This window comes from Platalea leucorodia, assembly GCF_965183815.1.
Source record: "Platalea leucorodia genome assembly, chromosome: 9".
NCBI classification, from domain to species: Eukaryota; Metazoa; Chordata; class Aves; order Pelecaniformes; family Threskiornithidae; genus Platalea; species Platalea leucorodia.
In genome coordinates this window covers 29,239,138-29,265,348 of record NC_138831.1, presented here as the reverse complement: position 1 = coordinate 29,265,348, position 26,211 = coordinate 29,239,138, and the positions used below count along the sequence as shown (strand labels likewise).

General features: G+C 37.2%; 1 protein-coding gene across 1 annotated transcript in view; it reads right to left on the bottom strand.

Moving 5' to 3' along the window:
* NEO1 (neogenin 1) overlaps window positions 1-26,211 on the bottom strand; it is a gene marked incomplete at its 5' end in the record, with an annotated part of 215,101 nt that overhangs the window by 134,889 nt on the left and 54,001 nt on the right. Inside the window, one exon of the mRNA XM_082321339.1 lies at window positions 14,904-15,221. Within this exon, the coding sequence (XP_082177465.1) occupies window positions 14,904-15,221 (318 nt within the window). The remainder of the gene's footprint in view (window positions 1-14,903; window positions 15,222-26,211) is intronic.

Sequence of the window (26,211 nt, the reverse complement as noted above, 5' to 3'; positions counted from 1 at the left end):
CATGTGCCTGAGACTTCTCTATTGCCACTCCACAGACTGGAATTTAACATAATACTCTGGGTAAATAAAAGAGCTCTAAATACATACACATATTACATGTTTATGCAATTAACTGTTTCCCAAAGCTAGTTTCAGGCTTTTTTGTGGCATCTCAACGTGCTCAGCAAATGTTTTCCCTGTTTTTTTCCCCAGATTATTTCTATTGCAGTAGGGAAAAAGTAAAACACAGGAGTAGCTGACAGTTTTTCCCAAACTATTACCTCCTGTATACCAGCTATGAAAATCCTGTTGCCCAGTGTTACTCTTACACAAATTTCTCATAACTTACCCAAGTCTAAACTAACTTGAACAGTATCATCTACAAACACTGCCACCCTACAGCTTTCACCTTACAATCCTTCTGCATTAAACTGTTCTGTTCAAATACAAAGAGACTGTGAATGATTACACAAACTGCTGATAATTTTAAGACACTTCAATTTTCCCCCCCATTCTTGTTTGCCTAATCGAATTTGAACTTACGACAAATCCTCAAATCTATTACTACTTTATTAAAACAGCCTCTTGGGAAGTGCGAAGATTTTAGCAATGCAAGTAGGTAAAGCAGTATAGAAACATGATACCCTATTGTTAAAATAGCTACAACATCTGTTACCCCTCAGTGAAGCAGCGGATCTTAAAGATGCTGCATATTTTGCTAGCACATCAGCTTCTCACCCGAACCCTGTTAAAAAATTAATAAATCCAGCCATCTGTGGACACTTCATTAAATTATCACAGCTCCTTTTCTCCTTTGCTTGAACATTATTCAGCATCGTTTGTCTGAGTGGCAGAGGTGTGAAACATGTTTTAAAATACAATTTTGTTAATAAGACATATTTAATGAATCTCACTAGCGAATAGATTAGATTTCATAATTACAAAACATTCATGGAGAACAGAAGTCCAGCATTACCTGAATTAAGATAAGGCCAGATGCTTCTAGTCATTTCTACAAAGGAGAAATGCAAACTATCGCATCATTTTTTTCCCCTTGCTTAGACAAATTAAAAAGGAGAGAACGCAACCTGGCCTAGAATCTGGGTAGGATATAACTACTCAGGGGACAGAGAGTATTCTTGGAAGGATTATAACATGAAGAGAAGAAAACCTACTGTCCTGGTTTCAGCTGGGATAGAGTTGGGTTTTTTTCTTCCTACTAGCTGGTATAGTGCTGTGTTTTGGATTTAGGATGAGAATAATGTTGATAACACACTGATGTTTTAGCTGTTGCTAAGTAGTGCTTACACCAGTCAAGGGCTTTTCAGCTTCCCCTGCCCTGCCAAGGTGCACAAGCTGGGAGGGGGCACGGCCAGGACAGCTGACCCAGACTGGCCAAAGGGCTATTCCATACCATATGACATCATGCTCAGTATATAAACTGGGGGATTTGGCCAGGGGGCAGGGCATCAGTCGGCGGGTGGTGAGCAATTGTATCGTGTATCACTTGCTGGGCATCAGTCGGCGGGTGGTGAGCAATTGTATCGTGTATCACTTGCTTTGTATATTATTATTATTATTGTATTATTATTATATTATTATTACTACTACTACTACTATTTTATTTTACTTCAGTTATTAAACTGTTCTTATCTCAACCCACGAGTTTTCTGACTTTCACCCTTCCAATTCTCTCCCCCATCCCACTGGGGTGGGGGCTGTGTGGTGTTCAGTTGCCAGCTGGGGTTAAACCACGACACCTACCAAACATCCTTGTTGGCTAAACTAAAGTGAGAAGTATGCAGAATACCAACAGCAATGAGAAACTGCAGTACATAATCAGAACCCTGACTTTGTTAAACACAGATTTGATAGCATAATTAACATGGCATATACTGATTTAAAAAGGTATCCCTTGATCAGAACTAAGGAACAGAGGAAAAGGGAGAGGATGTCATTGTACATATCAGTAACACGCACATTGACATATCTACCTGTATGCATGTAATTAACACACACAAGTATGACCTCAGAGCTGTTTTGAACATGTGATTGAACTAGAGATCTCCCGAAGCCCCTTCCAAGCTCAATTATCCTATGACACTATGATATGGGGAAGCTATACAGAAAACTATGGAGAGATATAGCAAAATATTGCACAAAATATTGTGCAAAGAGGAACAGAATTACATCTGTCACAACAAACTTCTAACGGGGAAAGTTAGAGCAAGATTGATCAGGCCCTGGAGCACTAGGACAGATTACATAAATTTGAGGTTGCCACCATCCCCTCTCAGACTTGGAGCTGAGCTTTGCCACAGAACCACAAATTAAAAACAAACCAAAGAAACCACACATACAAAAGTTTAAGAGGGTGTTCGGATTAGTAAAACACATCAGAATCTTCTGGCAAAAAAGTTTCTCACAGAATTTTTTTTAAACAAAAAGTTCTTATATAGTTGTCCTTTATGTACCAGTGGTAGACTTTGCAAAGCCTAGTGCCCTGGAAGCCCAAACTGAAATACAACAGTGTAAGAACACAGCCATGTAGATGTCAGATAAAACTCACAAATTGATGTGGTCAAATCTGATAGAATATATTACAGATCAATTCTGATTTTGAACCAGGACACAGAAAGCTCAGAGTACCTGTTGTCCATCAACAGAAACAAATAGAGAGAGAGATCCTGACTTCTTAAGAAACTTTTTTTAGCCTGGAACAACTCTTGACACCCAAACCAGGACACAATAATCTCACATGAGAAAAGCTTGATAAAGTGAGACAGAAGTCAGTAACATAATCCTGGTGAAATCACTAGAGTCATGACTGACAGCACAATATTGAGTAAGAGACAAGTAAAACATCTAGAAGAAACTTTATGATGCCACTTTGCCAAACACTACCTTTGACAGAAGTCCCAGGAATAACGAAGTACTAAAATAGACCAAGAAATAAAGAGCAGGCACTATGTTCATTCTGATACTGTATCAATTGGGGTACAGGTTCCTAACTAAAAACAAAAAAAAAAAAACCAAAAACAAACCAAAAAAAAGCCACAAAAACAACAAAAAAACCTGGAACAGCCGAGTGTATGCTTGCTATGCTCTGCGACATCTTAAGTCTGTAGTGATGATCCAGGCTTACAGCCTCGCTAGCTGCAGCTCCAGGAGAAGCGGTAGAGGAAAATTCCTCTACCAAACATCTTTGTATATGAACAAGTAAGATCGGCTCTGAGAAGGGATGAACATCTGGTGCCTGGTAACTTCAAAATGAAAGACAGGGAGAATTAGAAGATCAAATACTTTTGATTTGGAAGGAGGGAAAAAAAAAAAAAAAAAAGTAGGCTACCAGCATGAGGAATTTAATATTGAAAACTACTTTATGATTCCTCAAACATATTTGAGCTTTCTGAAGCATATTTTAACAGCAGGTCACCAACAAGAACAAAAATCAGACAACCTCACAGTCCTAACAAGATTGCTCTGCAACTGCAGAATGTGTCCTGGCAGAATTTCTGATGAAGATAACTGAATGTGTATTGCTGTTCAAGCTACGAGTGAAGCACTTATGGAAAGCCCCCAAGCGTAATAAGGTTCAGCGATACTTAAAAAAACCCTAATAATGTAGAAGGAAGAAATGCTGAACAAGAAGTTAATCCAGCCTTCCTTGATGGAAGTAGCTCAGAAACCCTTTGGAGGAAACAGAAGATATCAGAAATGAAGAAGTGATCTTTGATAAGGTACTGAAAGTGTTGAAAAACAAGGACAACAAGACTCAAGAATAGACCAAGGCTAAACAAACAAATCCAAATTCTAGTCAGGTGATATAGAGAAGAGATCAATAAATTATTGCAGGAATGAAATGGGAACAAGAAAGGTGATTCAAGGAAGATCTTCAAAAATACAGAGGTCATTGATGACAACCATAAACTACAACAAACATAATGGGAGGTGAGGTGGGGGCGTTTTGTCCATGGCACAGCAGAAGGTCAGGCTCAGAAAGCACTGCAAGAAATGGCACAGGAATACAGAAAAAAAAATAATTCTGCTAATGGAGTAGGTGAAATAATAGCACCATTAAAATCAGAGACAGGACTTGCAATTAAAGGGCCAAAGAACAGAAAAGCTCCAGCATCAATAGCAGCAGTTCAAGGCAGCAGGAAAAGCTGCAGTAGCCACAATGAATTTAATCTATACACACAGAGAGAAACACAGTAAGTAGATATTTCTAATACCCCAGAAAAATGGACCGAGGAGGTGCAAACTACAGGATAATTTATTTGGTACTTTTGAAGATCATTCTAATAGCGAGGACAATGAGGAAAGCACTGTGGGATTTTAAGAGAAGACCTTAAGGCAGGGTATGCAGATTGCCTCATCATTGAAGAAACCTCAGGTCTTGATCAATAGACTGCCAAAAAAAAAAAAAAAAAAAAAAAAAAAAAAAAAAAAAGAGAAGTACAGGCTCACAATTACTCTAAAACAAAATCAATAGCCATAACAAAAGAAGAATAAGATCCGAGTATTCTGGTGAAAGAAAAGAGCTTGACAGGTTAAATAATTTTAGATCCAGGCAAGGCTATCAATTACAAAAGCTCATGTGCACAAACTATTCAAAGAAGATTAATGCACAGGGAGGACTGTCATGATAAATTTATCAAGAAACTGCAAGAAAGGAAAGATCAGAAAAACTTTTGCAAGCAACTCTACAGGCAGTGACAAAGACAGCTGGTATCTGACAACAGACATTTAGAGATAGGAAATAACCTAAACAATTTCACAGAGAAATACTCAGAATCCATGAATAGCAAAGAAACCCCTCAAAAAGAGAGTACTTGAAGACTGACCTAACAGGATATGTAAATACAAAGGAGAAAGAACTTCTGTAGTTACAAACATCTAGCTGAAAAAGATGATGTCTAGACACAACAAGAATGCATGGCAGAAAGAAGGAGAAACACTTCAAAGGAGTATAGCTAACAAATTATTTGACAAAACTGTAGTTCACTCAAAGGGATGCAGAGAACAACAGCTCAGGTGTGGATTATCACACCACTGACCCTTGAATCATGGACAGTTGCTAGCAATTAAGCTCATCATATCAGAGACAGCTTTTTAAAGGTCTCTCCATAATGAAGGCTTTCTTTGCTTTATTTTTAATGTGTTCAATTTAAGAACAGTCACAAAAGAGTAGACTGACAGTGCATCTAATCCAGGAACGTGACTTCAGAAGCTATTAGAGAAGGAAGAACAACACCTTTACAGAAACCTATAAATTATCTAGAGACATTTCCTCAAGGTCCCCCCAAAAATAGGTGTTTGTCTATGCAAACAAGTAGGAGTCGAAGGTGTGTTGTTGGGTTGTTTGGGTTTTTTGGTTGGTGTGTTTTGTTTTGTTTTTTAATTTTTAACATTTTTATTTCCAGTGTACTTACGTGAATGATGAGACATATCCTATGCTTTTAAGAATGTTACCAAGAACTAACCTCACTGAAATCAACCATAGCAAGTTTCATAACTTAATTTTTCCCTATTAAAAATAATTTTCCTCCACTTTGTTTCCTTTTCAGTGTCATTAAATTTCCTCTTGAATTTCTATTATGAAAAAAGTAAAGAATTTATCATACACACACTTCTGCCATGGTATTTCTTACCCTTACTGCTTTTGTGTCATCTTTCATTTGGGTAGGTGTGATAGTACAAGTTATTATCATCTACAAAATGCAATATCCAGTTGATCAGAAATCTGAACAATGCCAGCACGGAGACCCTTCACTTTTACACTAACTAAAGTTGAAACGTCTTGCTGAATGCCACACTGGAAAAAGCAGTGAGTTAAGAATACAGGCTGCATATGTAACTATCACTCGCCTGACGGTTTGGGATTTAGTGAGCAATCTATGTGAAAACTTGTCAAACAAAATTACAAAAGGGATTGCTGGTGCTGACATGCAGAACATAAATAAGGAAAAAATACATATTTGAGTGAAAATATTAATAAATGAGAAAGCTAATCTAAACAAAGTTCATCCAACTTTCTTGTTTAGGGGTGTTGATGCATCATCAATATGCTCTCACTTTCTACTTTTGTATCACCATCTAGAATCACCCATCAACAGATCATCTACTATAAACTCAAGTGATTTTAGAAATTTGGCACTGGTGCTCCCTTTCACAGAATTCATGCTTCCCTAGAGATTAACTATATTGCCTGCCTTATTTTCAAAACCAAAGGTCAAGATTTTAATATATACTGCAAAGAGCTTTAATTTTTTATGATTTATAGTAAGTTTATGTTATTTTTTTGAAGTACATTAACATAAAAACAACTTTGTCCATTAACCAAACACACAAAGGATACTTTGTTTGCTAATTACAAGACTTAAATTAAGTTGCAAATTGGTAAACTGATAAAACCTTATCTTTTTGGTTTATAATGACATGGAATGTGACACCTAAGATAATGCCTAATTAAGAAAACCTTAACTTAATGAATGACCACAGGATTTAAACACTTGTGCTGTGTGTTTAAGAATCAAGAAGGTTAGTTACCACAACTATCTTAAACAAGATATCACAGCAAGAAGGGAGTTTTCCACTACATGTAAATGCAATAGCTGGTAATGGACATCTGAGGTTTTACCAATTTGGGTTTTTTTCCTGCATCTACCCACCTGAGAAAAGGATCCACAATCAACCCCCCACTTTTCTGACTGGGCTCAATAAGGGATCTCTCATTGCACTAAACATGAACTCCATTCTAGAAAAATACATACTAGTTTGTTTTTTTCTGAACAGTAAAATTAAATTGTTACTAAAGCAGAAAGTTCAGGCATGAGTGTTGCAGATCTACTTGTGCCTCCTCTCCTATAGCTACAGGAGAGGATTTCTTTACCCTCCTATGAGCACAAGTAAGCTTTAACTAGCTCACTGACCCACACAATTAGGGACAGGGATAGTATTAGTCAAAATAAGCTGGTTGATTTTATTCAATATTAGGTGTAATAAACTTGAAACACCAACACTTAAGAAACCCTGCATTTTTAAATAGAAACAGTGGTTTTAATATCATTCAATTAGCAAATTAGAATGTCTTCACCTAGGCTATAACTTGACCATGAGATACCAATGAAGAGTTTAAAAACAAGCAGGTCGAAAATTCTCCTGCTGTGGGCTTTCACCCAGGATTAGAATAATTAATTCAGCTGCAGACATATTGTACAGCTATCTGCTTTCGATGTGGCAAGAAGCTGTCTGATATTAAATCATAACTTGGTATACTACTTTCATATGAGTTGCTGGAGAGAACACAGCACTCTAAAAAGCAGGATAAATTAACTGGATAGACAATGACTTCAAATCAGGCTTGAGGAATTCCAGGAAGCAATTCCTGGCATGCACACCACAAAAATAAGGGAGACAGACCAATTGTTGCCCAAGATTCTGGATCAGAAGCAACACTTCTTCCCGACTTAAGTCTGGAGAAGTTACTATGTTGATACCCTGCGGATCTCTCTAACGCTTTCAGTTCACACATGAAATGACACTGTTTTAGTTTGATTAGATTTCTACTGATTCATTTTAAAATAATTATTTCAGCCATGAGCAATTCCAAGTCGTCTCCTGCCATACCCCCTAAAAAGAATTAAATTCAACCAAATTCTGGAAGAAAAATCGTACCCTAACTCTCTAATACCATGCGAGAGATACACAAGTCATTCAAGATCAAAGTAAAACATCAGTATCATTTGTTTGGAGTTTGCTGGAAAGGAAGAAGGAAATAGATGGTACACCAGCAGCCTCTCAAAGGCAAACCTTTTCAGGTTGCATACCCAAAAAGTATGAAGTGAAGCGCTCAATATCACAAATTACTTCAATCACTTTGGTTGCCATCTCCGAAATTTATGCAGTTACTGTTCAAAAAAGAAAAGAAAAAGTGATGACAAAGTCTATGAATTCATTTTTCCTAACCTTACACTGTAAATATGTATAATAGTTCTGAATTTGGAGCTTGCCTTCAGTCCAAGTACTAGTATAGATCAGTCCAAGGGCTCATATAGACTTTTTCCTGCTTTAACTGGACAGATATGAATTGTACAAATTTAGAATGACATATAAGGTAGAACATTCATTGTCTTAAACTTTCACATTTTTAATAACAGCTGACAGAAACTGTACAAACTGCAGTTTTGTTAAAATCACCTTTCTCATTTACCCATCATTGAAAAATAAATGCATTTTGATCTAAGCTAATTTGTTATAGAATGAAATGAAAAAATGCAGATGCTTTTTTCAAAGAAAATGTACTTTTGCAAGGAAAATTTATCACCCACATCATTTACTTTTACTAGTTAAGTGCTCTTAAGTACCCTCCACTGAAGTATCTATGCTCTTAGGTTTTCTCCAATTCCAAGGTACAGAAAGTTCTTTATTCATGAAGATCAGATCGAGATTTTTTTTTTTTCCCCCTCTCACTCTTTAAGGAAATACGTAATACTGAGTAAAAAAAGTGCTGTTATTTCTAACCTAACTGCATCTCCAAGGAGCTGGTATATGCATATAGTTTGTTCTGCTCAGCCACTGAACTAAGCTTCTCTCTTATCCTTTAGGGATGGCACAGACACACACACAGTCCAGTAAGAAATAAAACACTGTTCAGCTGTAATCTTAAAAGTTAGGCAAGCTTTACAAAAGACATGCGACTCCAGAACGGTACAACCTGACTATTTTTATTCAGTTCTTAGCAGTTATAGCAAAAAGCAGCGATAAAACTTCAACCCAAATTAATGTTTGAGCAAAATTTTTAACTATGCACCATTGCTTATACATAAATAAATGATTTTGATATTAAATAGCTAAATACTAGAACATACCAGAAATTAAGTTCTCACAACCACAACATACCTCCTTAAATGATGTGCCTTGCAGAGATCTAGCTTTAACTGCAAGAACACATCCATCCAGGTCCTCCTCCTTCTAACAAGCTGTGCTGAGGGAATAATCCTGTTCTGGATAATCATTTCTTAGCCACAACTTTGCCTACTGCATATCATCCAAGAACTGTAACGGATACAAAATTACTTATTTCTATGTGGTCTTCTCTCAGCGTACTCATTTACAGCATCTTGGTACACTGTAAAAAGTAATACTCTAAATTTATTGATGAGAAATTCTTTATTAGCCCATTGAGAAAAAGGCAAAGCATGGAGATGATCTTGAGACCGTATAATGAGCCTGCAACAGAAGCAGGATTAGACATCAGTATCTCCTGGCTCATAACTCAGTTAATTCCTTCAAGCCACATTACATTAAGTGCCACAGTAGTTGTTCATCCAGGCCTCCTATAATTTCAGTGGCAGTTATACATACAGCTTTTCCAGTCATCAATTTGGAAGGCCAAAGCTAGATATATTCAACATGCAAATAAACCTTAAAAAGGCCATCTAGCCAGCTAAAACTTGGAACAATTTCTCAAGTGAAGTTCATTCTCTACATTTGATGTATTGACATCAAGTAAATCACATTGGCCAAGCACAACTCAAGGGCTTGACAGCCTCATTATTGAGAGGTTCTGTGCAATGCTATGCAGCAGGTTAGAGAATACAGTTCATAGGTTTCCTCCCCTGGTCTTAAGTCTCCTGCTCACTAAGGAGTCATCTTCACTTTTTGCAAGCCCCTGACAAAGGAGTTATGTATCTTCCAAGCTGTATGAGACCTAGGGGAGCAATACCATGGAGCATTTCTTTCACCACACAACCCTATCCTGTTTCCTGGCCCCCAAGTTTGATTCCATACATGGATGAAGACAGGTCAGCAGAAGGAATGAAAGTGATTGCATACTGCATATCACGTGGATACGACCATACCATAAACAAAGGGACAGGTAATTGCATAGTCAACGCATTCTGACATTTAGCTTTCAGATACTTGATTCCACAGACAAAAATATTACTAAAAAGGTTTTAAATTAAGTTCTGAAAAGAAAAACAGTGAAGACATTTTATTAATGAAGCTGCAACAATCCCTCTGCCATGCCACAGCAGTAGGATCCGAAGCCAGAGGCTTCAGCAGTCCAGTAGAGTCTGAGCTACATGATTAGCTGAACGAAGTGCAGGTGGAGGCAGATTTATTCAGGTCAGAAAAGCAGAGAACTACAGAGAAGACAGTGCCAAGGAGCATGAAGAGCTAGAGAATACTTGGAATTAAACTCCAAATCTTTCCTCCAAGTATGTACATGATGTGCCTCAACCCACATAAGTCACACAAGTATTATTAGTTGTAAATGGGAAAACAAGATGCCTATCAAGGTTTCAGTGTTTATGTTTTCAACACAAAACAATACTTGAAGCTTCACCATGATAGTTTTCAAAATTACTTTTGAGGAAGAAACAATGCTCATTCTGGACAGTGCTGTGCCTGCAATGTTTTCAGTGGTTCTGAAATAAATATTATTTTTTACTAAATGCAAACCTGCCTTTTCTGATTATTGAACGCTTTTAGATTTTGGTACTACATGGCAGGAATATTTCCCAACAGAAGTGATTTGCCTGTACTTTTTCTAAAAGTAATTACAAAATGAAGGTTTGAAAATAAAATTTCTATGAATATTTAAATGAGAAATAACAACAACAACAACAACAATAATAATACTTAACCGAGGTGGGAGGAAAAAAGGTCATAAGTTATTACCAAGGGCTTTTTGAATTAATGAAACTCAGACATACCTAAAGTTAGTATCAAGGCAGCGATACAGCTACCTCATCATAACCAAGGAAACCACATATAAAGCTCAAAGCCAAGTATTATCTAATGCAAAGATAAGTGGAAGAAGAGGAAGAAAAATAGATGGATTTGCTTGGGGAAAAAAGACAAGAGGTGAAATAAATAATTTAGTGAACAGTCTTTAAATGGATATATAGAACTGATAAATGCGTATGAGGAAACTCAGTGCCACTCTCACGATTCAGACCTTTCAGATCTTCATATATCTGTTCTCTCAATAAAAGCTTTATGAAAGCTTTAACTAAGTAGTAGTAAATAGTGACTGGAAAAAAGATCATCATGGGAATATTTTTAAGCTAGTACCATTATACTTTTTCACTAAAATACATAAAAATTTATTTTTCCAAGATGAATTACACACAGCAGTTCCTCAAAATTTTGTAAATCTTGCTTTTAATCCATGATTTGTAATAGTTATTCCAACCCTTCACCCTTCTTAAGATCTCACTAGCACTTAAGTATCAAAGACGGATTTGCACTTCAAAAGCCAATTAAAAAAAAATACTGTAGTAAGGCACTGATTAAAAAGTGTCGTGGCTTTACATAAATTAGGCAGTTCCTTTGACTTTCCCTAGTTCAAATCCATCATAATAATGGCAAAACCCTATACATTACACAGACTGTATAACCACCATACCATCTCCCTCCACTACTCTGATGTTTGCGTGGTCATATGCCAGTTTCAAAGCAAGCAAGCAAAACCACTTTTAAAAATAAATTAATTACTTCACAAATCCAGTTTAGAGCATGATAACATGCTTAAGTTTGCACAGCGAGAAGAAGCAAAGAAGAAGAAACACTGGCAACAACAATCTCAACCTTCATTTGCTAGAAGGAACCAAAACGTGGAAGCACACACTTAGCAGGAGAGAGAGATACATGTATCCTGATACTACTGACCATGAAAGAAAACTAACAAATTTCTTGCTGTTTGCAGTTTCTAAAGATCAAAGTTTTACTACTAGAAGCCCGATAGAACAGCAAACTACTTATTCTCAAGGTGCAGTAGCATACAATTTCAAGTTACAAGCTAATCATGCTGATTTAAAGTATTCTTCATAATGTAATACTACATCATAACTTCTGACTTGTTTCTTAAGTCACGTGAGAAACTAGATTAAAGAAGGAAAAGATCCGTTTCTACAGGAGTCTCAGTTGCCACAGAAACTTTGATTCTTACACCTCAAAAAACCTGAAGAGTAAAGGCCTCTCATCTATTATCACGTATGGAAAAGGTTCTTTAAAAGCACATTGTCAAACGCAGTACAAACTTGCCAATCCACGCCATCATCAATTTTCCCCTGCCATGACACCTTTATAGCACTGTGTCAAAAACACAAATTGAGGCAAGAAACCAAGAAAGCATGTCTCTAACAAAAAGCATTCAGTCACTGTCTGAACAGTCCACACTCAGGTATTGAGAGTGTGTGCTTTGGTTTGATTTTTTCATAAAATGGTTGACTAAGCCCCTCTGTCACCTTGCAACACCTTGCATTATCAGTATCTGTCATCCTATGGCAAGAAAAGAGCTTCAGTTTCTGATGTTCAAAAATTTTAGATCTGCCAAACTATAATACATAATAAGGCCTTTAAATAATTTGAGAAATTTATCAAAATTTATCAGCCTGTTAGACCTTTATGCAGGACTCACTACAGGTAGATTGCCCTGCGTTGTCTATCAGCTGTTAGGGAAAACAGTGCAGTTATAAGACTAAAAACTCAAAACCTGTATTCATTCATACATATGATGCAACATGGCGTGTTTTTACTGGATTTTCTTTGTCCTGGCCTACATTACTCACCAGATTTTGTCATTTTCAGGCAATGAAGTTATTTAATGAATAAGAAACAGTTAAAACTTGCAAGCTACACTTCATAATACTCTCTTTTAAAGAGATCAGGTGCATCACAGTACAACATTCACACACACCATATGAATTCAACATACCACTGCTCAATTAAGAAGGGAGTTATCTGCCTCCCCCTGTTATCTTGAGGCCAAGGATAGACCTTACTATGCTAACTATCCCCACACTTACTGCAGCCTGAAAGCTTAAAAGAAAGAGGAGGGGGAAGAAATATTAAAAACCACTGACAAAACTGAGGGATTCAAATGAGGTCAAGAAAAGCAATATAGTTAACCCAGAATTTAAATATTTCACCTCTTAGTCCAAAGCCCTCAGCAACCAAAGCTACCCTTCCCTGCAACTAAAGGATTAAACTCTGTAGTCTTCCACAGCTCTTGGCACTTAACTGAGTTGGTAAAATAAGTTTTCACACAGCTTTTGGAGCAGCAGAACAACTTATGCACACTGCAGCCAGAGGATGCTCTTGTGCAGGTTTCTAACTTAACAGGATGGCATAAGGCAATGCAGAACATGCGTCAAGAGCATTTCCTCTAGTTCTGAACAAAAAAAAAAAAAAAAAATTACAATTTTTATTGCATGGAATCGAACAATAATCTAACAATATTCTTCTAATACAGCTGTTAGGCCAACAGGAGACAAAGATGCAACTCTGTGTGGTAAACATTCGTTTGTCTGGGGTTAGACTGTACTTGTTCAGTTTTCTAGCAAAGATTTTTTGAAAACAAAACTCACCAGAAATGTGTTGGTTTGTTTGTTGGAGTTTTTTGTTTGTTTGTTTGTTTGTTTTAAATACAAAAAGGCTCTTTAAGAGTCCATTTTAAAAAACTATCAATTAAAATAGTATCATCTTCTACATTGATACAGGAAAATCGAACTGGAAATTTTGAATACATTTTGGATTACCTTCATTTTTAACCCCATTAACCTTACCTAATGATCATACAGACCAGAATGATAACAGAAGCAAGATGTTGAATGATCTCAGGTGGAAAGCAGCAGAATTAATCACGACAGCAGCAACGTAAGAAGGTGATAATTGCCCGAGATAAGTGCGAGAGAACTGCTTTTGTTGTCCTCATTGCCAAACTTAGAAATGTACTTCTCATTCAGACTCTGAAAGTAACTCCTTTAAGGTATAAAACCCCAATTTTTTTATTTTTTTTTTTTATTTCTGACATTTCTCATGTTTCACAACAATACTACAAGCTAACTTAATCGAAACAACATCGGAATATAAATGACAGTAAGCAGCAGCTCTGGGACATGCTGTAGCACTAGTCAGAAAGAATTCATTACCTCGAGACATTTCTTAAGCAAAGAAAAAAGCTGTTTGAAAAAGGCTGGCAAACATCATTTTTGAAATATGAAAATTGCTTCATAGGTTTCTTTCCTAGTTACATTACCTTAGTTTACCTTTTTTTTGTTGTTTTTTGAAGTCTCACTCTTACAAAGCAATTTTAAGTCTCTTCCAGCTATACAGTTTACAAAACACAGTCTGACACTCCTGATCCCTGAGATATAAGCAAATGACATTCTGAAAACAGATCACTTTCCCCAGTCACCGTCTTTATTTTCACCTGCAAACTTCACCTGCTTACTGCTTTCTACCCTTAAATAAAAGCTATTACCAAGTCATGTCTAAAGGTTACTCAAAACACCAAAGGTGAGGTTGTGACTTGGGCTTCTTAATGTCTGTCAAGGAAGTTTTAAGCTTTTTGTTGTTTGTTACTTTTCAGTCTTCCTTGTTCCCACCTGATACTCAAGAAACAGAGAAATACAAAACCCCAGCACTCCTGCTTTCTCCACCACTATTCCAGTTCTTTAGGGATTGTACACATTGTTAGCTTTAGGAGCTTCCCAAATGTTTCATGACAGAGGGCAGATAAATCTCAACATACAAGCAGTCAGAGAAACTTATTTTTTAAGGGTATTTATACATAAAGAAAGTAGAACCCTACTCTTTTTTTCCTTCTAAGCTGTGGTAAATCTTCACTGTGATTACATGCAACTGACACTTTTTTTTTAATCCATTCATTTCCGTTTTCCTGATCTTCAGCATTTCCTGAAAAATACCCACACATTAAGCCGCTTAGACAAATAAAATATATGACAGCTTTCAGCTAGTAAAAAGAGATATGTAGTCGCAGTTTCACTGATAAGTATGAAATTATCTTTTCCTTTCTTGGAAAGCGCCTTCCTCTTTTTGCAAGGACAGAGTATACATGTACATTGTCATGCTGTTAGTTACACTTAACAACAAAAAAGGAGACTTACCTGCTACCGTGAGCTTTGCTGTTCTGCTGACAATGGTCCCCAGGCTTTCCACAGTTGCCACACATTGATAGTATCCTTCATCAGGTTTATTATGCTTGGAATGCACCACACTGTTTATTAATAAAGATCCATCTGGTAGCAACTGGCGACGGTCATCTGACACCAAATTTAGAAGAGTCCCATCTTTTTTCCATTCAATTTTTGGAGAAGTTTCACAATAAGCTGAACAGTTCATTATAACAGAAGCTCCACGAACTGACAGAATGTCCATTGGCTCCACCAGAAAGTAAAAAGGAGTGAAGGTTCTCACAAGGGATCCTGTAAAACACAAATCACATCACACAAGTTTTGGGTTAGCCTGCTACATTTTTTAAACATAAAATGCATCCTCATTTCAAAATATTGTAACATGCACTACTTCCAATATTGTCCCCCTGAACAGTTTAGAAATAGCTTGGTCTATATGACAGTATTTTCTGCTTTGACTATTTACACCAATGGACTCTTAAATTCAAAGAAGTTTTCATTCCTGTAACATACTTGTCTACTTATGTGAGAATCAATGTGGTTAATAGACCTGAGCAATCCATTGCAGACAGAAGTCTGCCTCATCAAAACTTACGCAAACTAATATATGTGCTCAAGTACTACATTTATAACAAACAATATGTACTCTTAAGGGTCTCTTTTTGGCTTTTTGTGGTATGGCTGCCATACCACAGCAGTACGGTAATTTGTTTTGTATAACAAAGATTAAGAAACATTAAGAATAATTCAGCCCTCAAGAGAGTCACCAATTCTGAGCTAAACTCATCATGCAAGTGCCATAAAACATTTTATTTCTGTTCTAGTTCAGGATAAACATGATTGCTTTTCCATTTTAAGTATTCCCAAAATACTTGTATAATTAACATATACTTTCCATTAAGAACTGAATTTTAATTACTGTATTTCTGATGTATTTGGTCAAGCAGAAAGACTGTGTGTCAATATCACTTTGACTTGTCTTAACTTAAATCATCCATAGAAAACAGAAAGAAGAAAAAATTCTTTCAAGGAAGAACAGTTCTCCAAATCAGCCTAATGTTGTGTTGAGAGAAAACAGGGTCTTTGTTTTTAAAGCCAACCTTAGAAATAACATCAAGGCTCCCCACCTACACTCTGACAAACTCCCCCTTTCCTCCGCTTGGGGACTAGGAGAGGGATATGTGTACAAAACATCACAGCAATATAAACTGAAATACTACTAGCTGCCTACCAGCAAACCAAAACCAGAAGTGCACAGACTAAAAGGTTAACAGGGCTTTTGAAGCGAGTCACTTCAACCCAGAGCTGCAACGATTCCTCCTATCTTTATATAAAGCAAGCAAGCTGCAAAAGGAAACACTTCAAAATGCCAGCTGAAAACACACAGCCATACTTACAAGGTCTTTTTGCAAGGCCTAGAAAATAACTATTTTCCATAGACGCAACAGCTAAATGACAATCCTAATGAATAAAGCATATTTTACAAGCACTGTGTCTACTAATGTACTCTCAGCATGAAGTGGCAGGCTCAGGCTACCCCTGTCCAAAATTTTTAACAGTAACTTTCTGAAGTCACGGGCTGTTTAGAGACCAGAAAGGAGATTCCACTGGTAACACTTTTTTTTTTTTTTAACCATTCAAGTGGTTTCTCTCATTAAGCTATTGTTAGCATGTGCAAACATGAGAGCAAACATGAGAAAAAACAGTTGGTCTTTAAAGCCTGTATATAGTCCTTAAGGGGGGTGAAGTCTTGAACTTGGGGGGTGTAGGCGTTGTCTCCCCATTACATATAGTCTTTAAAATGAATGTTCAGACAATATAATAAAGAAGTGAAGAAAGGTCTGTTCTCCATTATACTGCACAGGTAGATACTACATTATTTTTATCTGACATCAGTGTAGCAAACCTACCCATGAACCAGGTTACTTGATCTGGCAGTAAGCAATACATGGTATGCTACAGATATGTTTCTCCTTTTAAGCACTTCTAAGAATGTGAAGGCAATCCGTAACACTGGTGAAAGGCATTGTTAGAAAAGGGTTAAAACACATTCACAAAATGAAGCTGCTACCTCACACACTAAACCTTTCAGAGAGGATCATAAAAATATTCATCTCAAAATTATTTAATCTTTCACAGTAAGGTCAACAATGAAATGCTGAAGTATGTTAAGACCACCTTGAAGAGAAATATGCATTTAATAGCCAGATTTGTTTCGTTAAGTCACAGAATAATTATTAAACCTGTGTTTTTAGAAAAAGTACAAATATGAAGGAGGCCTTTACATGTAAAGAAAGTCTGTCCTGTAAGCACTTTAGCTTCTTCAATCACTTGTTCGTTTGTGTTGTGGGTTTGGGTTTTTTTTGTTGTTTTTTTTTTGTTTTGTTTTGTTTTGTTTTTTTAAATCGGATTTGCCTTCTAAAATAGCCTTAATTAACAAATTGATATGATTCCCTCTATCACTGAATTGCACAGAAAGTCTCTCGTCTCCAAAGAGACACTTCAGCTTCCCCCGGAGAGGGACTCCAGCCTTCCTGCACAAAGCCTATTGTCTTTGCTACTCAGAATTCACAGAGACTTGAAGATAAGGCAGAAGTGGTGTGAAAGACACAACAGATAAATTATGCTTTTATAGATTATATCATTCAAATATTCTTCTACCTTCAAGAATTCAAAGATGAAATAAGAAAAAAAAGTATAGAAAGACTGAAATTTCCCTAGTGACAGTAACAGCCTCAGACAAGACTGGAGACCTGTTATGTTGGTATCCAAATCCTTGAGATTATGTCTTTCCTGAGCATAAAAAGAGAGACAAACCCCCCCACACACACACCAACAACAAAACCAGAACACATTACAAAATTTCTAGCTGCTGCTTATGTTACTTTGGTTTGTATAATCACACCTATGTGCAGATATACTTGATTCTCTGTGTGTGGAGTAGCAAGTTTCAGCTCTAATACACCAAATGGCAAAAAAGAAACAAGAGTCAGGAGCACCATGAAAATATTTTAACCTGTTTGTCAGTATAATCTCCTCCATTGATCCAGAAACCTAACGGTCTTTTTTTTAAAATTAAAGATTAAACTTTATTATCCCTGGGTTTTCCAAGAGAAAGCATTCTACCCAAGCTATCAACCTTTTTTCCCCACATTTACAAGTTTCTAAGTTTTGCCAATATAGATCCAGACCCCTACCAGAAGAAATACAAACACTCAAGTTTTGTTTTTCTCCACCCTTTTTCTCTGGGTTTCCAAATAAAACCTAGAAAACACTTGAAAAGGGGAGGCCGGTTTCTTGTTTGCCTTGTCTGGCTTTGGTGCGGATTGGAGCAGATCAAATCCCTTGATGGGATAAGATTGTTCTTATCCTGGAAGCAACAAGGTGCCCAAGGAAATAACATCGCAGAGTATAGGGCAGAGCATGTCAAGAGAGAGCATGGCAGGAAGGAACAGCAGCACAGATTGGATTAGAGACTTCCAGAAAGAATGGGAAGCAGATTCTCAGCCAGGTTTCAGAGGTAACATTAAAAAAGCTCTTGCCAAAGGCCCTGTGAAGACACAGCAGAGCCTCCTTCAACTCAGGATACTACCACATTCCTGCACAGAAAGTAGTCGATAAAAAAAAAAAAAAAAAAAAAGGTTGGTAAATAACAATGTGTCATCTTGAAGGAAGTTAAACTGGAATTGAGACCTTTCTAGCCCACAGTCTCAGGAAGGTTTTGCAATTCAGAGTTAGGGGCACTCTGCAGAAGTGCTGGTGGGCTGCAGCCACGCTCCAGCCAACTGAGCTCATACCTCACTCATTTAAGCCTCGATTCAGCATGAAAAGGCTTTGTACATACAAGACCTTAATAAACTTCTATTTCTGTCAAGAAGCCGTTTCTCCCACTCCATCAACCTGCTGATTATTCAGTTAAATGACACCACATTATTAAAGACTGAATTGGTCTATTTTGTGCAGGGAGTCCTTCCTCTTTCTACTTATCGGGGGGGGGTGGGTGGGGGGGGGTGGGGGTGTACACATACATAGGTACGTCCACATCAGTGGCTTGATTTGTGCTAATATCAGCCCAAGAAACTTAAATAAAAGCAAGACAAGTCTATCTTCCTGCTCAGAAACAGAAGCAGTTAAGTCTTGCTCATTCCCAACAGATTTTTTTTTTTTCCCCCTCCCCCCCAGATCTGCTCTTGAAGACCAGTGGTAGGGACCCAGCAGTTCCTACAGGTGTTCAGTTCCAGTGCTTCATGCTCTCTATTATTAGGACTATCAAGCAGTATTGGTATGATTTAAGCACATCTCTTTTTGCCACTGTGGGCATGGAGAACAGGCTGTTCATCCTTCCCAACAGTCATCTACATATTTGAGGACTTAAATCCTTCTCTAGCCTTTTCTTTAGGCTTAGCATTTCTAGTTTAGTACTAGGTAGAAAACCTAGTACTAGGTAGACAGGAGGGCTCTGATAATTAACTCTGATAATTAACTCTGAGTTAATTATCTCCAACCAGCCCACATTCTTCCTGAAGTGCTGTGCCCAAAACATGATGGAGATCTCCAGCAGAGACAAGATCAGTGCTAGGTGTAGGTAGTGTCATCTCACATGTTTTGGAGGCTCTACAACTCCCTTCTTCACCCCTCCCAACACAGAGGCATTAGGTTTTAGCGCAGAAGCATATCACTATTGACTACATTGATCTGTAATCCCTTCACTACCGTAATCCCTAGATCCTTTTCTCGGAAACTGCTGTGAAGCTTGTTCTTTTTCATTTAATGTTTGACTAGCTGACTACTCCTGCCTAACTGTATTAACTTTCACTTGGCTCCTCCAAATCCTTCCTCCTTCCAAAAAAGTTTGCCAATGTTGAATTCGAACCTTGTCCTCCCTCTTGCAGCTTTAAGTCGTGTGAAAATGTAACAAATTAGCTTACTCTGTTGTCCAGGCTGTGAGTGGAAGACATTTAGTAGACGTTTACTCAGAATACACAAGTGCAAAATCCCACACAAAGCAGCCATCAATATCATAGTCTTTACTTCTTCTCTCAACACTTATCCATCCCTTTTCATAGCCATCCTATGTCAGTTAAGACCACGTTTACCTGTTTCCTTACAAGAGTGTAATGGGATGATAGTGGTTGACGAAAGAATAAGGTAAGTTTGTTTGGTTTTTTTCTACGCAACTTTTTTAACTACTAAGGAAATTAGAATGGTTTGAAAAATATTTCCTTGACAATTCCGTATCAATTAACCCTCCTACCCACATTACCTTCCAGAAGTTAGGAAAAAAAACACCCCTCAATTTTTCCAGGAACTGAAGCCAAGCTGACTACTTTTATGCATCCCTGGCTCCTCCTCTCCTCCTACTGAAAATATTTTGGGTTTTTCTAGCCCTCCTTGTACCTCATCTCTCCTCAAATTCTCAAAATTAACCAACTGTTCTGAAATTGTTTCAGCCAAGATAAAACTCATCACACAGAACTGATTTGAAAATGTTTAACAATGAAGTACTTTTAGCCTGTCCTTCGCTAAGCCTAGCTAATCTCTTAGCCTCTCAATATCAGGACAAAGGACCATAAGCATGCAACTCTTCTCACTGAAAAAGGACCCAAGAAAGCACATTTTAGGTATGACACCAAGTTCACAAATTAAAGATGAATCTGCCTGAACCTCTCCTCATAGCATCCTTCCCTAAAGACCATGCAAAGGCTTTTAAAGTCAAAAGAAGGAAGTTTTAATACAACACTTTCTGGCTACAGCGAATCTGAAAGCTGCTAGGGAAGACAGAAAAAGCTCATCAATCGCTCTTTCCGAGTGCTGCATTTTCAAAGGATGGTATACCTCAGTGGAAAAAAGAAATCCAAGACTTCCTTTCGCCTTCTTTTTACTGCTACCATACCTACAGAAGGACTTCTTTCATTTTTTGTATGTTGATGTATTTTTGTATGTTGATGTATTTTTGATGCTAGCTGCATCACATTTTGTGCAGTGGTACACCTTTAACAAGGCTTCAGGTGAGGAAATGCCTACAATAGTAAATGCAAAGCGGGTGCTCAAGTGGGAAGAAGCTTCCCTTCATTATTCAGTTAATTTCTGAAAGGCACAACCATTCCGATATCAAACTTAAATTATTTAAATGTGTGCTTTAACAGCTGCCTGACACAAGCTTTTCAGAAATTACGGTGTTCAGGAAAACAACTTAAGACAAAACCAGTCTGATCTCAGTTCTACTTAGTACATACAAATTACCTCAAACTGGTGCGTGGCAGTATGTGTCAGAAGATTTCCCAAATACCAGTGCTATAGATTCAACTTTAATCCACAGCTGCCACCAAAACTATTTGGTAGCGATGTACTCCTGATGACAACCGTCAACTGTATTCAAAGCAAAGCACTTTAATACATTTCACATAACTAGTGGAAAGAAACTGCATTCCATTTTACAAAAACCAAATGCAATAACCATCCAGAAAGAAAACGTGAAGCACAGGTATAATTTCAGAACCACCTTTTCCAAACAGAACAATAAATGAAAGTATCCAAACACATCTTTCATCAAAAGTACCTGACTTTAAATAAGTAGTACACAAGGACTCAGTCGTTGGAAGCAGTCATACAGGGCTTTGATGAAGAATGATTACTTACTTTTACATGTTGAGGAAAGATATGTCAATGGAGGGGAGATGATACTTGTCCCTTTAAGTTAGGCTCCAAAGCAATTTAAGAGTACATGTATAACACCCTTGAAAACTGACATTTAAAACAAGCATTTGACAAAATCCTAATCAGACTGGCAGGAACTATTATAAAGCCCCTTTTTATGTACTGCAAGTCAATGATAAAAGATCTAAACTCTCTTGCTGCAGGATTGAACTTTTAAAAGGCTTTTCACCAGAATTTAATTAACATTCCCAATGGCCCTTGTAATCCTAAAAACAGTATGTCATGCCCTTCCTAACCTAGATCATTAAAAAAGCTGTCTTCAAGAATTAGCCAAATGTATTTTAATTGATGTTACAAACACTATTCTTTGCAAGCTGCCAGCAAGAGCTCACAATAAACTTGTTTTGTGGTTTTGTTAAAATATTAATTGCTAAGGAGCGCATTATCTATATGGATAAATTGCTACATGCATTAATCTCTAAATAAAATTTAAGTATTAGCAGGTTGGTAATTTTTTTTTATTTCGTTGACAACATTGGAAACATTCTGTACTGCCCAATAAGCAATATTTATGTAACATATTATAATATACCACAACAGAACAAATGCTTAGGCAACGTTAGATTTTATACTTAATGTTACATTTTTCCCTTATGGCAGAATACAGACCACCTGACCAAATTAAAGCGCATATGATGGCCATATACATCAGCCAACCAAATATGATTTAGGATATAGGTTTTTTTAAAAAGCACATCCAAAGCCCTATCATATACATGGCGGTTGGCAAGTTTACTCCTACTGAAAAACCAAGGCTAAATTCTCTAAACAGCATTCTGTAAACACCATTCTGTTTCTTTCTTCGCAAAGAGTCTACAAAACATAATTTATGAGACAAAAATGATATTGCGCTTAAGCATGAAGAAAAAAAGTAAAAAGTGTAAGAGCTATCCCTGACTGCAGATGTACAATATAAATCCTGCTGGTACTTTAATAATTCTGGTGGTCGGCTGACAGCGGAACCGAGGAGAGCAAGTGATGTAACATTATAAGATAAGTAATGCCATGTATAAATCTGAACTTTCCCAGACTTACTAGATTCCTTTCTCCTCAGCACAAGCAGATTTCCTCTTTTTATGATTTAATACACTATAACAAAGATATTCATCAAAAAGAGTAACTCATCTTCGCCCCAGCATCATTAAACATTGTGGGCTAGCAATGATGTTTGAAGAATGATATGGTGCCTGAGATTCACCCTGGCCTACAGGAGAAGGGGCTATGTTTCAAGATCCATAAGGGAGAGACATCCTTTCCTTTGCAATATGGGGAAACAACTCGTACAGAAACCCTTTCCCCCTTTACTAAAAAGGGCTTATTCTGTGCTGCAGAAAGACAGGAAGAAAGCTGCTTGTTCTGGCAAATTCTCCTGAAAGAGAGCGGCATAAAGCCAGATGTTTTTGTCCTCCTCTTCTCTTTAGTTGTGTCAATCCTGTGCGCAGGTGCCTGCTTATAACACATGCCAAGCAGACAATACTGAGTGAATATTAACAGCCTAGGATACCACCAGAAAACCTGTACCCTCAATCATTCTCCTCAATAAAATTGTAAGTTTAGAGAAATTATCCTCTACGGTCTATTGTGAAGAGCGCCTATCAATACCAACAAGCCTACGTGCAGGCTGTCATCGACACACAGATGGCAGCTTCTAGTTATAAAGAACTCTGCTCTGCCTTTTTGCTCCCATTTTTCAAAAGGCATCCATCTAGAAACATGAAGCTGTGAAAAAGCTAAGTATTTTTGCACATTATTCTCTAATGGTTTAACGTTACTGAGTTGAGAAGGTTTTTGACACCATGTACTAACGAGAACACAATAGTTAAGATACTCATCATTACCATAGGAATTACTATAACACAGAAAGAAATAGTATGTTTCAAGACTTTGCCTTCGGTAACTTAGGAGTATCCTTCCCTTTCAAACAGCACAGTCAATAAACAAAGAACAAATTCAAGCAAAGCAAACTACATTTTCAAACAATGCTTTTACAGCTTTGTCTGTATTTCCAGTTACCTTTCACTTGTTAATAACAAATTACTGCTAGCTTAATCTTAATTGACCTTCCTGACAGACGTCAAGCACAAAATTGTATTAAAAAAAAATTAGCCCATTAAAAAAAACTATGCAGAAACAGAATTAAGAAAAAGTATCCAAATAGTGTACAGTGTGCCTGCAGTAAAACACTGAAAAGTAAGCATCCATGCATTTACTCTAACCACTCTTTCTGTAAGTGATATCATCTCCTCATATATTATTAAATAATGGGAAGGAGAACAAGATAATGATCAACAGCAAAATCCAAACACAGATTGTAATCTCAAATACCAAACATCTTAGGAGATGCATTTACGTCTGGTGTTTAGTTGCATGGCCTTTCTAACACCTCCAGGGAGTTTGAAATTTTTACCTGAATTTCGAATGCATGGAAGCAAGTTCCCTGTTTACAGTGTTGCTGCTTTTAATTGTCAAAAGTTGTGTGATGATGGCTCCCTTAAACAGCCAGCTAGCAAGCACTTCCACGCTGAGTCACAACCCTTATGCCCCTTTACCAAGGAGCTGCAGCACATTAAGCTTGGGAAACTGAAGTAGAAAAGATGGCACAAACTCCTCTTGTAGCAGTTTCCCCTAAAGCATGATTCACTATAACCATTTCTCATGGTACACTTGTGCAACTTGTCCAGAAAGAAACCCCCACCAAGGAGATGTTTCTCTCATGTCTGGTCTGGAGTTCCACTGCTAGACAGTTACCTTCTGACATCGATTTCTTGGTCTGCCTTAAACCTGTACTCAAACCTAGAAAACTGTCTGTCAACCAGCTGTGCTTCAAAAACAAGTTCTATTAGATTTTTTATTCCTCCCGGTGTGCAAGGAAAAAGAATCCTTTATAACCACTAAGACTAAAAATTTAGATTCCTTTCAAGTTGCTTAAAAACAACCCTTGGGTTTTATAGAACTCACTTTTAGTAACCGAGTCCTACAAACGTCTCACCTTCTGCAACGAACATCCTTTCAAAGAGATTTTGCTTTTAGAATCAAAGGAAAAGCAAGTCAGACTATTTAATATTCAAGTTAAGCCAATGAAGGAACTACTCTGAATATCCTAACTGCAAAATTTCTTTTCATAACCATTTCAGAAGGAAAGCTTAAAGGATTTTATCAACCTTTTCCTTTTTTTGTGGAATCACCGTTTCTCTCCTTTCAGAAAACTATCTGTTTTCATTCAAATAGCCAATCTAACTGCCACATCCCTTTAAGCTTGCATAGAATTTAAAAATGGTACCATGTTTTACGTGATACAAAGGACAAAACATTCTTGCACATATCCCCTTTCTATTGCTATTAATGATGGAAATAAGCTAGAATGATAATAAGGTAAAACCTTTCTGACTTAAACTCCAGGCACAGAAGTTACCTTAATCAAAATCTCTTGGGAATAGTTGTTCAATAGATGATCTAACAGCAGAGCTAAGATGCTTTCAGGGTGATGACTGCCATCAGGGTATCAAGCTCTATGAAAACCAATGTGCACTCTACCCCTTAACAAAGCCTTCATCCAATGTCAAACTTCTCTTTTCTCATCTGTCAAAGTAAGCCAAAGTGATTACCTTTCACGTGAAATTAACAGTATGCAAGGAACTTTTTTTTTTTTTTTTTGCCTATTCCAGCCCATTTTTGAATGCTTTGTATGGCTCTTATTCCCCTGCAATTTCTTCCTCATCCTTCAAGCAAAAAGATAAAATTAGCTTCTTTGTTTGTAACTTCACAGCCCTGGGTGAAACCCCATTACTGGTGTACCTAATTTACAGTTGTCAGCTCCGGTAGCTTTTATGGTAATCTGACTTCAGAGTGCTTATAGTTTTCATATTCTTCCTGATCAAGTATGAAAAAGAAAAGAATGGCAAGCAATTTTTACTGATTTTTAATATTAGCAGTGCTCCCTTTGGAAAGCACATCAGTTACAGGGGACCAGAGTTCAATTTTTTTTTTTTTTTTATTCTTACAGTAACCATTTTCATTACTTTATCAAATTGGTCTGAGAAAAGAGACACACAGCATTTCTACAAAAGATTACTAGAGGGCACTGTAAAGACACCTACAAAAGGAAGAAAATTTATTTCTGTTCATCGTCATGAACAATAGTACTTTGACTTTTCCACAGAAATAGCTACCATATGTTAGCTACTGACAATACTACATTTGTTACAGCAGGTGAAGAGGAATTTCCATTTTTTCTGGAGTAATGGATTTCCTTTCCTAGAGTTCCAGTCTTCTGAGCACTCAAGCACATAATTTACCTCTTCAGGTATGTGCAACAGTAAAAACAAACAGTGGCTTTCAAAGGGTTAAAAAACAGAAAACACCATTTGTAAAACTCAAAATACACATTGCACACAATGCAGGCAAGATGCTAAACATCTAGCAAAACATTCCTCCATCTTATCCTCCTTACACCCTGTTTGGGCCTTGGTCAAACCACGCAATGCTCACCCAGGGCTCTGGGTGCTCAGACTTGAGTAACTTGTTTGCCCAAACCCTCACCAGGGCTAGACAAGAGGGTTAGCTC